The following is a 15,244-nucleotide window of genomic DNA, read 5'->3' as shown; positions in this document are numbered from 1 at the left end:
CATACACGGACCGAATTTAAAATTTTAAAATGCTGCCATAATATACTCACTCAGATGTATAATCTTACGTTAAAGGTTTAACTCATTAGGTAAAGCACTGAAGGTAGAAACTGTGTATATGTCTCCAGGCAGCATTAATCACGACCCACAAATTACCCACACTCTGTTCATTCATTGCTTGAAAATGAAAGGACTTACAGACTTCCAACAAACTTTACCCATAATTTCAAGTATTTTTGAATTTTTTTTCTCGCTAACATCCTCCATAAAAAAAATAAAGAAGTTTATAACTTACGACATTTTCGTTGTTCATGCAGCAAGACTTTATCATCTGTCATGACTTTCTAATTTATTACTTCTTTACTACTAACAATATTCGCATCACGTTTTGCCGACAGTATTTTCATATACCACTGGAGATACCTACAAAATTACATCTTTGTACAACACATACCAATACTTCTGGAGATATGAAATCATAAACATTGAAATGCAAGAGAAACTAGCGTTTGAGTCTTCAGTCGTAAAGACTTTACACCTTTAACATAAAATATTTGACACATTAACTCATTTGTAAATTTATCAGACGTTGCAGCTGTCAAGGGTTTACTGATATTTCGCTAATTTATGTGATTAGCGAGTAAATTAACATTTGATGTATACTCAAAAGCTATGCGATATCTGAATTCTGGACTGTTCTTAAATATTTCCAAACGTAGCAGTCATATGTGAAGAGTATCATTTGTCTCGCCTTTTCGGAAATCATTATGCATAATAGAATACTGCATGCATAAATAGATGGGTCAATATTTTGAGCATAGTGATGTATACACCTCCTCACAGTTTGGTTTCAGATCCAGCCTATCTACAGTCAAAGCAGCTTAGAGCATGGTAGCAAAAACATACTATTGTTTTGAAACTAAAACTTTTATCTATGCAACACTTTTGTACCTCAGGAGAGCTTGTGATATGGTCTCCCACAATATTCTCATAAAAGAAACTGCAACAGCACTAACTGATTTACCCACAATTGTACCATGTGGTACAGTGTTACATGCAGGTGACACAACACTCATCACATGTGGTACCAGCCTTGAAAATGTGCAATACAGCATGGCAGTGGCAATGGAGAGTTGTACTAATTCCTTTTAGGCAAATGTACTGTGTGAGAATGATAGTAAAACTGAAGACATTCTGTTCTGTCTAAATGCTCCCAGTGGTGGTAACAATACAGTCAAACTATTAGGATTTCACATAGATCAGCTGGGACACTACCACAATGAAATTATGTGGCAGGCTAGCACGTGTCATCTACCTGCTGTACAAGGTAAGGACCAGTGTCAGTAAAGAACTTCTATTATACGTATATTTTGCATTAAAGTCTTTGTTAAAGAGAATCTGAGCAAATTCGACTTAAGGGGAACAGTTCATGACTATAATATAAGAAGTGGTCATACAATTAATATGCCGTATGCTAGGCTTGCAAAGACACATAACAGCTACAAACATCTTGGTCCTGTCTACTTCAACAAATTACCTGAAAATGCCTACACAGTGCCAGTAAATAAATGTAAAACCAGTCTTTCAAGGTGGATCAAAAGTAAAGTAATTTACTCTGCTCAAGAGTTCCTTGAGTATGTGACAAACGACCCACTTTCCTTATGAGAATGAACTATAAATTAATTGCAAACTACACATATGCCATACTGTGCAACTATTTTATTACTGTTTCATGTACTTATCGTTAATTATCCGTTTGATTATTTATTTGTTATTCACTGAACTGTGTAGTTCATTTACCTTGTAATTGATCTATTAGGAAACGTCATGTTATTATTTACATTTGCCCAAATATGTATTGCATCCATCCTGGATTATTATAGTGTAGTTAATAACATTTGTCATGTCAAAGTTTATATTATTATGTAAACACAGACGACACCAATTACACGTAAATATGCTCAACGGTGGAATAAAACATTTGTGTTTGTATTTCCACCTGAGTTATGGGATACTATTGTGGGGCAATTCCGTAGGCTCAAAGTTGGTGGTTAAAGGGCAAAAGAAAGCTGTAATGTGCATTTCAGGACTCGGTCCATATGAATCATATCGAGATTATTTTAAGAAAGTAAATATAATGTCAATGCCTAGCCTATATTTACAACTACCTTGTCTTTTTCACCCAAGGAGAACAGCTCATGACCACAACGCAAGAACTGGACATACAATTAATGTGCCATACGCTAGACTTGACCTAGAAATGCCTACACAGTGCCAGTAAATAAACTGAAAAACTAGTCTTCCAAGATGGATGAAAAATAATTTACTCTGCCAAAGAGTTCCATGAATGTGTGTCAAATGACCCACTTTTCTTATGAGAACTGAACACTAAATTAACTACATACTTTAAATATGTCACACTGGGTAATTATTTTATTAATGTTTCATATACTTATTGTTAATTATTCAGTTTCTTTGTCATTTACATAAATATGTTGTTCATTTACCTTATAATTGTTAGGAAACATTTTGTTGTTATTGACTTTTATTTAAATATGTCTTGTACTGTTAGGAAACTTTTTGTTGTTTTTAACATTTATTTAAATACGTTGTGTATCTATCCTGGATTCTTTTCGTATAGTTAATGAAACACGACCAAGTTTACAGTATGAGTACTCTTGTTACTGGTGTGTTAACTTTAACGGCACCGATTGCATGTAACTATGCTCACAGATGAAATAAAAGATATGCAAATTTGTACATTTATAAGCTAGTTTGCCCCGTTCGCGATATTTTTTGTCATCTGCGCGCATCCAATAGCGGTTAAGTACCAGGCTGTGTGGCTGTGGGCAACGACGAAGTTGTGTGTGTGGTGTAGTGATTGTTGTTTAACGCTTGGCGCAACCCTTTGGGTAACGTCGTCGTTTACGCACAACAGACCGCATAAATCTGGATCGCTTCCAAATCAGCAGACAAGCCGGTTCTCACGAAGAACCTTGAGCGTTCGTCAGGTGCACAGTTAACCGCGGAAACCGCTGAGGTACGTACACGAATTTCTGGACGAGCGCTTTATACATAACATTGTTATACCGTGCTCTGCGTGTGTCGTGACAATAGTTATTATTTCACAAAACCATTCTCGTACTACATATTTTAGTGCAAAGGACCACAGCGTAGTGTTTATGTTAAAATTTTATACTGTGCGACCTTTTTTCCTTCAGAACTAAAATTTTGTTACCTGTCTTCCCAGTAATTCTGATTCTTTTCAGCGCATATAGCGCAGGCTGGGCATCGACTCTAAATAAATGTCTTGAAAATAGTTCCCAGTTTGCGGAAATGTTCCGCGCGTGTGCGGCTTTTTCTGCCGAGTCCTTCCCTAAATTTCAAAGCACTTTTTTTTTTTTTTTCCAGTGTCAATGTTCAGAAATCTGTAACCGATCCCAGATACCTCGAGTGATTACCGGTAATTTGTTTTATCATGTCATTCTTACTGATAAAATCTGTAAGCAGCAGACAACTTGTTTATAACTGGTACTTTAATCTTCCTTCTTTATGTATTTACTTACTTTTATGCCAAGGCCGAGACTATCGATTTCAACAAACCTTTATTACTTTACTCAGTGTAGATAATTTTTCAGTATTATGTTAACTTACGTAGTAGTATAGTCTCAAGTTTCCTACAGAGACTTACCACTAGTTCCTAACTTATACCACTGCCACACTAGTTACATCACAAAATAATCACAGGGAAACACAGCATTTCACTGGATTTTGTTTTCTTTGCTGTAACTGTTTCGTAGCCTGTTATTATGGTATAAGATGCCTGACTACTAGTTGTCACTTCTCGGACAGATGCCCTCAGTGGAAACATTCGGTGACTCTGATGCAACTACAGCAGAAGTTAACACTGATAAACATGATTCTGACACAATCAGTAGTTCTGCTGGAGAACATTCCTCCAGACTTGTTTACAAACCACACAATTGGAAGCCTTTCATGAAGCAGAGTGAAGACATGCCACTAATACCAGGTCAGTGCAAAAACCACTCATTAGCATTATAAAAAGGAGATTTACTAAATAGCATCTTGTGTCACATTGTTTATTTGATTCTTCTTTTTTTTATAATATTATTGTTTGCATGAATGGTATCCAAGTTGATATGTTAAAACTCTCATAAGGAGAACTCTTTCATTTCTCTGCACTATATGTTTCTTGTATGTAGTAAAAAATAAATTCCAAAGGCAAATGTTTATGTATTGAGTTTTCCAGTAGGACACAACTCAGGAACTAGTAGTGTTAAAAGCTCCTGTCTTGAAAAATCAGATCCATTCTTTCTCTTCGCATCTATTGGTTTTTTGTTGTCAGTTGGAATGCCAGTTATTAAATTGTTAAATTCAAAAATTGTTGACATTACTCTCTTGTTCAGAGCCTCAGATAATAATGAACCTCATTGCCAGATAAGTTTTCGAAACAATATTATACACTGAATGAAATTCTTAGAGGGTTTTTTAGCATATAATGTCATTTCAGGAGTAGAATAGGATAGAAATAAGATACCAGTACCAATCGTATTGAGAAGAATTAGTTTTTACAAGGTCATTCTATGCTTCTCTATCTAACACTTGCTTATGCATTTTTTTTAAACTTTCTTGTCAGAATTCTGCCATCAGTGATAAAAGCCACTTCAGTGTCATTGAAAAGTGGCAATATGTGAAACTTGTGTAAAACTACTGTATTGCTGTGATGTGGCAACAAACCACTTTTCTGCCTGCATTTTGACTGCCATCTGCTCTGGCTTATTCTGATCATTCTAATATAGAAAAGTTTCAAACTTTAACACTCACATAGGTAAGAGCCATTGAGTAAGAAGATGTGGTAAGGGATGGTGTAAAATCCAAATAGGGAGTGTTTCTTGGCAGTATTCATCTGAACATGATGCATTTTATTTGTGTACTTGTTTATTTATATGTATATATTTTCCTTTGTTCCATGGGAACATGTGATCCACGTCTACTTGTTCATGAAATAAGTATCTACATACATAGGCTACAGAAAGTTGACTAGAAAACTATGACACTAAAATAAGACATTTTTGGCATCATATGCCTGTGTGTATGTGTGTGTTTGTGTGTGTGTGTGTGTGTGTGTGTGTGTGTGTGTCAAAGGAGGTGTCAAAGGAGGAACCAGTAGTAAGATGATCCAAGTGGCGTGCCATCATGGGTAAGGTCTCTGCACCAGTTTGACAATTACTGGTAATATCTACCACACTCAGCATGGTATGTGGTAGTGAACCATGATCTTGCAACCTGCTTCATCAAAAGGCTGATCTGGGTCTTCCAAACATTACATGTGTGGTTGGAACTGCCTGTCCTGACCATTTCCCTATACCAGCCTATATATCATGACTGATAATATTCTCTCCCATCTTGCTCTTTTTCATAATCCCACATACCACTAACTGATTAATTAATTTTTTTCACTGACATGACAACTTCGTAGCTGGCAGCATTGATGAATGGACATGATTAGTAGCTGTTATGGTAACATGTATATAACACCCTGTCACACAGTGTGGTCTGTAACACAGCAACCATGATCATACTACCTGCTTCTCCACAAAGATGACATGAAGTCTTCCTCAAATGACAAATATCTCAGAACTTTTCAGAATGGAACTTGCTCTGTGACATGTGTTGTACCTATAGGCCTAATCAATCGTCCTCAAATAGCAACCTATTGTAGTTGTTAGCCCATTTTCAATCACCCGCTCAATTAGTGTTATCATTGTATACTCAATTTATTTCTGTTTTAATGTTTGTTTTGTTGCAATCTTCATTTTTTTACCTCTTCTTCATTGTTAGTTACTTACTTAGTTTCATGTTGCCTGGATCATTTTTCTGATAAATCATAATGATGTGGAATGGATCATTATACATTCAAACTGCAAATTAATTTGTAGAAATCGCTACATTCATAAGATTTTTATTGTATTTTTGTTTTTAATATACAGATATGAGTTAGTAATTCCTATGCACCAACTTTTACACATTATATAACAAAAATAGTTTTACAGACCTGAAGGAGCTATCAAGGAGAAACTTTTTAATTTTAGTTTTGAATTTACTTTGCTGTCTATTAGACATTTTATATCATTGTGTAAGATATCAAAAATCTTAAGTTGCAGCATTGCGCACCCCCATTTTGTGCCAAAGAATGTACCGTATATAATCTTTCCTTCTGGTATGGTAATATGTACATCATTGTTCCTTTTGATTTGCAGTGGATTATTTACAACAAACTTCATGAGGAAATAAATATGCTGGTAAATATACTGGGAAGCATTAGTCAGAATGTCCAACTCCTTAAACGGATCTCTACAAAATGTCTGTGGGTGAGCACCACAAACTATTCATACAGAAAAAAATTTTGAGAAGACTTTCTTTCTTAAAGACGAGTTACCTCAGAACATTATTCCATATGACATTATTGAATAAAAGTATTTCAACTTACTGATTTGTCACTCTCCAAGACCTGGAATGATTCTAAGTGCAAATGTGGCTGAACAAGGTTGTTTTAGATGCTCCAAAACATGCTTTTTCTCACCGAGATTGACGCAAAGAACTTTGAAGTTGCCACCCCATTTATAATTTCCTAACCCTATGTTACACTTACAATTGGTGTAGTATCCTTAGATGTGCAGAATTGAATATACTATGTCTTTTTAAAATTGAGGGTGAGACAGTCTTCAGAAAACCAGTCAGAGGTATTTTCAGGAACATCATTTAGCATATCTTCTATTTCCGTATATACACTTGGGTTGATTACAATACCTATGCCATCTGCAAAAAGATCCAGTTCTGCTTATTGTACATTAGGCTGAAGGTTGTTTATATATATGAGGAGCAATAGTGGACCTAAGATTGAGCCTTGGGTAGCCCATATGTGATTACTTCCCAGTCAGAGTACTGCCCCCAGACTACATTAGCGGAATTACTAAGTACAATTCTCTGCATTCTTTTGGTTAGATATGACATTATCCATTGTTGGGTTAAACCAAAAGTCCTATAAAACTTAAGTTTATCTAGGAGAACTTTGTAATTCACAGAGTCATATGCCTTAAATCAGTTGTAGAAAATACCAGACAGCACAATTTTATTATTTCATGCTTGTAAGATTCACTGAATGAACATGTAAATGGAATTCTCAGTAGGGCAACGCTTCTGAAATCCAAACTGTGATTTTCTGAGGATGTTATTGTTTCTCATTTGAGATACCTACTACTCTAGAATATATAACCTTCTCAAAAATTTTGGAAAATGATGTCAGCAATGAAACAGGTTGGTAGTTACCAACATCTCTCTTATCACCTGTCTTAAATAGTGGCATATTTCAGTCTCTCTTGAAAAATACCTTGAGTTAGTTATGTGTTACATATTTCAGACAAGACCAGGCTTATTATATGGGAACAAGTCTTTAGTACTCTACTGGGAATACCATCAAAACCAGATGAGCTTCTGTTTTTGAGAGAATGTGTAATTTTCTTAATTTCAGAAGAAGAAGATACATTCATATGGTTAAATTTTATGAAAGTTACTGCCTCAACATGCTTGGTTTTTCTGTTGAACTATTGGTCCCTATACTTTCTACTACATTTAAGAAATGTTAAATAAATGTTTTTGCTACCTGTGGCTCATCATTTTCCTGTGCTACCCGTTCTTGCCTCATCCTCACTTCTAAATCCAGTCTGTTTTCCTCTAACCTCTGTCACTATAAAAGCTAGTATTTTGGAGGATGGAAGCTCTAACTCACATTTGGTCATCCTGATTTAATTTTACTGTAGTTTCCTTAAATTACTACAGGCAGGGGGATAGCACATATTATAAAGCCAAAGCTGACTACCTGTCATATATTCGGCAACTAGACCTGCAAGTATGTAAAACTCTGTACATAAGAATTATGTTTATTCTTTTTAAGCTACGATAGCATATGTGCAATATCTACGTAAAAGTGGTCCACAAATGAATAAAACTATTATTACTACTACTATCAAGGTACAGTAAGATACAGGAGGAGTCAGTTGTGAAATATTTCTTGATCATATTGTGGATACATATTTTATTTGAGGCTGTCTGGGTACCTTCAGGGCACTAGATATGCAGCCACTGGAAAATTTTCCTGGGGACTAGAACTGTTCATGACATTTTAAAGCAAAATAAAAGTGCTTCTCGTGCATTTATTCAATTGAAAATCAATATGACAGTTGTGGAAACTGGCCCATAGTGCTCAATAAGATGACAAGAAACATATTTTATACTTAAATAACATGAAGCAGTTTATTATTATATTAAAGTGTATAACATCCTATTTTCTTTGAAGTTATTAGTTACACAAAAGCACCAGAAAGTAGCAAACAGTTGGGTAACACAGAGTACTTAATCAGTTATTGCTTCTAACTCACTCATGAACTTGTTTGCCTATTACTACCAAATTTTTGTACTTTGTTGCAGTAAAAACATCTCCTTCATATCTCACTTTTAGAATTGCTGCTCATTTGGTAATAAAAGGAATAAATTAGTTAACTTGAAAAATTCTAAAGTAATCTGTTTTATCATGATAGGTAAAAACAAGCTCTTCAGTATTACTACTCATAAAATGTGAGGCCTTGCTGAAAAGTAGTGCCTTCAAATTTTTTGTGGGATCTGTGATGTACTGAGATACCACACAAGAAGAGTTTGCAACAGTTGGTACTAGAAGTACCAGGGATGTCTGTCCATAGCAGGAACATTGCTGCAAGCAAACCATCCTGCTACCTGAGAGAATCATGCCCCCGAAGCAGCAGTGCCACCAGGACGACAGATGCACTTAGTAAACATGCATGAGCAGAAGTAATCATATGCAAGTTGTAAGTCAATCCGAATTTGATAGGGAGTCCTTGCAAAATGTTCATCATGTCTTCAAGTTGTTAAGTGAGATCGAAACAGTGGGTGATCCAGTAGAAACAGAACAGTGAATAGAATTATTGTGTATGGACAGAGACAGCCTGCATAGAGGTTTAACTGTGTGCTTTTAGTTTCAGAGTTCATATAGTAGATCAAGACAGAAGATTAGTTTTCTTCTGACTTTAGTTCAGAGAACATTATTTAGTTCATGTTCATGGAACTGCAGTCAATATAGGATAGATAGGTGAAACCTAGATTCTATGATCGCTGCAACCAGTGTTACGAAAGTTGAATAACTTATTTTACTATTCATTAGTATGTGTTTCATCCATTGTGTGTGTGTTCTGTCCTAGAACCCATGCATCTGTCCTACCAGGACACTTGTATTAGTCTTTTTGAGCGGCAGCAAGATTTTCATGTAATTGGACACTTCCAGTCCACAACAGAAACTCTTAAAGATTTTAGATAAAACAAATGTTATTGACGTTCTAGATCTTTATTCTTCTTGCCTACACAGTTATTTTTCAAAATAGTCACCCTGGCGATGAACATACTTCTCCCATTGAGAGACCAGTTTATTCATCAATAGAATGTTTGACTTTGTTAATGGAAGCACAAACTCACTTATGTTTGCTCAATTTCATCACTATCAAAGTGAAGTCTCAACAGATGTAAATCGTATGGGGCCAAGCTGAGACTGTGCGGAGAACGGTCTATGACAGTGAACCGAAGGCATCAGATCATTACAGATGCCACTTCACTTGTATGTGATCTGGCACTGTTATGCTGAAAGAGAGGGTGTTCCGGATGAATTCTTTGAATTTGAAACTCGATTAGAGCAAGCTGTTTCTCATGCAGCGACACAGTTATATTACATACCGTCACATTATATGCTACAGTTCGGAGCCCTCTAGCAGCAGAGAGCTGAAAATGTAGACATGAAGAGTAAAGAGGTAGAATGTTAGTAACTTTTTTTTATTTAAAAAGCTTAAAGAGTGTTCGCATATTAGATTCATTGGCATTACTTTTTGGCAAGCCTTCATAAATAGAGGCTAAGCACACAATATGTTTTATTTAATAAATGTTTGGTAAATGTAATCAGCGCATAACATTAAACTAATTTATAGCTAATTAAACTGTTTGAAATATTGTTACTTATCCTGCCTGCAAAAGCCACAGACAAAAAACTTTCATCATCTTCAGCAATGAGTTCAGAACATTTTTCATGAATCCAATCGTTGCTCTTTGAAAATTTCGCCAAACTTTCTTCTGATTAAGCATTGGAGAAAAGTTCATTGCAAAAAATGCAGACTATGTCATTACCACCATCACTTCCACAGGGCTGGGATTTTTCTGATATTTCCTCTTTTTATTTCCAGTCATTTTGTTAGCACCAAGCCTTAATTTTGTCTTTGTAATTCTATGTGTAGTCAATGAAGCAGCCAACTCTTTTTTGTAGCATTAACATGTCAGAAGAGCAGTTTTCTCTGTTTTGTTTGTTGTGAGTTTTGCTCTCTTACTTTAGTAGCCATGAGGATGCCTTTAGTATATTTAGATGAGATACTGAAGGCAGAAGCAGTGATATGGGCTTAGACCCAGAAATACTTCTAGAAATTTGAGGATCCTTCCCTAATGAACTTTCACTGGCTGAATCCTCATGTGAAGAAGTTCGGTTCTAATATCCAGTCAGTGAACACATTTGGATCAAGAGGATAGGTACCTTCTTTATAAACCTGTTTACCACTGTTTCTGGTTGTTTCTGCTTAATTTGCTTTAATGAAAGGAAGAAACACCAACATTGGAGGCATGTAGATCCCTGTTGCACTCATACAACTCTCAACTGCTACCAGTGTGCTCTTCTCTACAGATATCAGACCACCAACTTATTGTTTTCCCTGCAGAACTAAGATGTTGGTCTGTCAGTTTGTTATATCCCTTATTCCAGTTTCATCTGTGTTGTAGATTCTATGTGGAATGAGCATGTACTTGTCACAGACCTTCGTAATGGGACTTCTTAACATGAACCCTGTTGAATCCTGTTTCCCTGGCATGTAATGTTCACTCTCAGTATGTAAAATAAGATAAACAAAACCACTCACATTTAGCAGACGTGTGACGATTAGACACATCTAACAGAAAACTATCTTCACTAGCTTTTGAGCTTTTGGTCTTTTTCGAGTAGAAAGTACACACATTCCAACACACACCCATATTCACACTGCCACTCCTGCAGTGACACTGATTAAAGAGTACCAATTATTGAGATTAGTTTGCTGGGCTGATGGATGCGAGGACGGACAGGAAAGGGCACTTGAGGCAAGGAGCATTTAGTGCAAGGCAGGAGTGAGAAAGATAGATGACTCATTGAAAGTATGACAGTATGAAAGGAGTTATGAGGGGATAGAGCATGTAAGATATAGAAAGAGGGGGAGGGGGAGGAAGGTGGAGATGAAGAGGAAGATAAGGAGGGAAGAGAAAAGGGGACAGTGTGGGAAGGGAGGAGGGATTGGGAGGGGGCCGGGGGGGGGGGGGGGGGGTGATAGGAAAAGGCAGGGCCCAGTATTTATGGAAAACATGAACTGTAATAGAAGACAAAAGGAAAAAAGTAAGGTGAGGTAGTGGAAACAGGATAGTGGAGGTTTAAGTCATGGAAACTGTGAGAATAAAGAATATGCTGGAAAGACAAACCCTACATAAATGGACCAGAGAAACTTGTAATGGAAGAGAATATCCAAGTACCATACACAGTGAAACAGCTGTTAAAGTCATTTGCATTGTGCTATGCAGTATGTTCAGCAACTGGATGATTAAGTTTTCAGTTGGCCACAGTTTGGCATCAACCATTCATGTTAACTGTCATGTACTCTTAGAGTGTCGCATGGTAACTGAACAGCAGCAGATATATAACATGGCTACTTTCACATGTGATACTGCACTTTATAGGGCATGAAATGCCTGTGACTACACTGTGGCAGGAGTGAGTGGATAAGTGTATGGGGCAGGAACATCTGTTTTATAATGCAGGCAGTGAGGCTACTAGGGAGAGATGGATGACAGCGGTGAAAGTGGAGATATTGCTGGTGGTTGGTGTGCTTCATATGAATAGACATAATAATAAAGCCATCTAAGACATAGAGATCACCATCTAAGAAGATGGGTCATTGAGTTGATTTGGGAGTAGATTTTGAGGTTGTGCAGGAAAGAACAATGGCTGTACTTGCTATGAGCATAGATCATGGAAATTACGTAATTACATTAATGAAGCTGAACCAGACAAAGGCGTTTAGGTGTGACTGGATAGCTGGATAGCATGAATTCATACAAAAGGTCCGTAAATGAGTTGGCAGAGAATGATGCCATGTATTTACCATTGGCAGTACCCTGGATTTGTTTACAGATTTGGCCTTTGAACATGAAATTATGACGATGTTGGCCAGGAGGATTAGAAAATATGTGGTGAGTTGGTATCAAGAAGATGCTTGGAAAGATGTGAGGGGCATGGTGCACAAGGACATCGCATCTAGTGATTAGGCAGAGGAAACTGTGGAAAGGCTCTAAAGGAAAAGAGTACTGTTTGGTTGTTGAATTGGAGCTTAGGGGCAGTAGTTTGGACTTGTTTGTTAACAGAGGTACAGATCCATTTGGTGGGAGCTTCATAAACAGCCACAATGGGGCAATCAATATGGAGACCTGTGGGGTTGGGCTTGTGGAGTTCAGGGAGAAAATAAAAAGTAAGAATGCAGGGTGTTTCTGGGTCAAAAGACCCTCAGGAGTTGCTGTAGGTCATGGTGGACTTCTGATATGGGATCATGGTTGTAAGGTTCCTGTGCAGAAATATTGGAAATTTGGCAGTGAGCCTCAGCCAAACGTCATTATTATTCATGATCACTGTGGTTGAGCCTTTGCGCATAGGAAGGTTGATAAGATCTGTATTTGTTTCCAGGTAACATCTGGAATGTTAGACTCACAAGAAAGGAATGTGAAGGTGAGACCAGATTAGAAGTGAGGCATTTTTCAAATGTTATTACCAATGGTTGACTGAGTGGAGGTAGAAAAACATCTCAGTTAGAGGGAGGTTGGAACTGTTTTAAACAAGGCTCTGTGTGGGGTATGATTGCTGTTGCCAGAGGCGTGCATGGTGAAGAAATGTTTCCAACGTGGAGAATGAGTAAAGGAAAGATAGTTCTTTACAAGTCCAGGGTGATGTGTTTAGAAAGTACTGAGACAGCTGCTGGAGATAGAGTTGTGGCAGAAAGGTTGACAAGGTCTTACAGGATGGGCATTCAGTCTGTTACAGGCCTAGTCCACTCCAGAACAAAGTTGCAGATATTCGTTGCAGAGTTTCCCCAGTTTGATGTCTCCCATCTGTTCAGGACAGCCTCACAACGAAAAGGCTTGTCCACACTACTAGGGACAGTTTTACTTGAAATGTCTTGTGAATTAGACTATGCAGATTTATCTATCTTGCTTTTGCTAAAGGTTTAAAAAATACGAATTTTGGCTCCATAACACAGTAGAAGCAAACATTTTAATTATAAGTAGCTTCTCAGCATTGTTGTGCTTGCTGTAATTGATGCCACCTACAATTTCATATGCTTGGGTGTGGAGGTGTTAGGGAAGAATTTCTGATGAGAGAATCTGTAAATATGTAATGCTTCATGAAAAAATAAATAGTGGAACTTTGATGGTCAGAATGATCACACCTAGATCAGCATCTTCAAATAAATGTGCATGTAGATCAGTAAACAAAATTAATTGTTTCTCAGAGTAACCCCTGTGTCAACGTAAGTACTTTACCTCTTACCTTATGAGTTTTTTAAATGTTGTAAACAATATTGAGTATAAAGTGTTGTGTTTTTATCATATTCCATTTCACATCATTTTATTCCAACTCTTTCCATGATTCATTTCAAACTTGTATCAGCACAAAATCATCATTAGTTTACTCATATATACATATACCCCAAAGTATGAAATGTAAACACAATTTTTAATTAATTTAATCACATGTAACTTCCAAATTCAGAAGTATGGTAAACTGTACAATATAAAGAGTTCGTGGTGTTCACCTGCTTTATTTCTTCGTTGATTGTTCTCGGTGTCAGTGTACTATGTTGCTATACTGGCTGAAAAATAAGAGTGGAAGTTCAACACTTACTACTTAAAATGATGTAGCCAATAGGTGCACATTTGCGTTTCACAGTTCTTTACTTTCACTCTTCATAACCCCCACACAGTTATATGGCCAGTGAGCTATTGTTTTTTAACTTTCGATAAGCCTCATTAATAGTTTACTGTTGAACATCTATGAGTAGTAAAAACCTAACCACACAGTTCTTGCTGCATAATACTGTCTGTATTGAACAGACACTGTCATTGTTTTAGCACACGGCCTATTACACTTATTTCACAGGTGAGAGGATGCATTGTTGTTGATCTAATCAATACAGGTTCCTCGTGTGAAACTCGGCCATGGACTGGCTGTCTTGGGACCAAAACTCGTGCCCTTAAATATCTCCACAATAATAGGCACTGAAACTATACATGTTCAATGTTTAATTTACAAAAATTACAATTAAAACTTAACTCATTGAATGAACTGAATACATCAAAAAATTGCGTATTTTTAACAGTTTCTTCGATTACAAGAGTTAGGCTGAATTATTTGTTTAAATGATCTAATTAACAGGTATTGTTATGCAAACAATACTTTTGACCAAACTGTTAGTTACTTTGGAATTAATTAAAGGCTGGCTTTGCTAACATGTTTATGAATAGATCCAAGTAAATACTTAAAGAATGCTATTAATTGTTCCTCCAAATGTTTATAATGGGTACAGACTTTATATTTGTTTATAAGTCAACAGTCAACAATAGAATTTAAGTTACAAAACGGATATTGATATCACCCTACAACAAAAGATACTAACTAGAGATAGTGAAAATAAATTAGAAAAACAATTACATACATAAAACTAAGCACAAAAATTAGATCTGTTGTTATATTCTTTAAAACTGAGGGCCAACCTTCCTCTTTTATGAAAATTAAGATTTCACCCACATTTGTTAATCGTACTTAGTCAGACATGAAAAATTGAATTTTAAGGAAGCAAATGGCAAAACAAGAATGGAATTATAAATATTCCAGCTTGCTTCATCACAAGTTATTTTATGTATATGAGACAATGTGACAGAACAAAATTCAAGATGATAGCATAAAATCTAATATACTACAAGGGTAGTGTGAAAAGTTCTCATAATCACCATGAGAGGTCAGTGCTACCATGAGTTGTTCACACAATAT

General features: G+C 36.4%; 1 protein-coding gene across 3 annotated transcripts in view; it reads left to right on the top strand.

Moving 5' to 3' along the window:
* The first annotated feature begins 2,492 nt into the window (after positions 1-2,492).
* The window catches only part of LOC126284428 (proton-coupled folate transporter-like), a 156,416-nt gene continuing 143,664 nt past the window's right edge, over positions 2,493-15,244 (top strand). Inside the window, exons 1-2 of one of the 3 annotated variants that reach the window (XM_049983346.1) lie at positions 2,493-3,040; positions 3,853-4,030. In XM_049983346.1, coding sequence (XP_049839303.1) covers positions 3,853-4,030 — 178 coding nt within the window. In that variant the 5' untranslated portion in view covers positions 2,493-3,040. Of the gene's footprint in view, positions 3,041-3,082; positions 3,464-3,852; positions 4,031-15,244 lie in introns of those variants that run through there. The other 2 variants (XM_049983347.1, XM_049983345.1) reach the window with 2 other exon arrangements.

The sequence above is a fragment of the Schistocerca gregaria genome, chromosome 8, assembly GCF_023897955.1.
Source record: "Schistocerca gregaria isolate iqSchGreg1 chromosome 8, iqSchGreg1.2, whole genome shotgun sequence".
Classification (NCBI taxonomy): Eukaryota; Metazoa; Arthropoda; class Insecta; order Orthoptera; family Acrididae; genus Schistocerca; species Schistocerca gregaria.
Note: the sequence above shows the minus strand (reverse complement) of the source record. Positions and strands in the feature narration are given on the sequence as shown.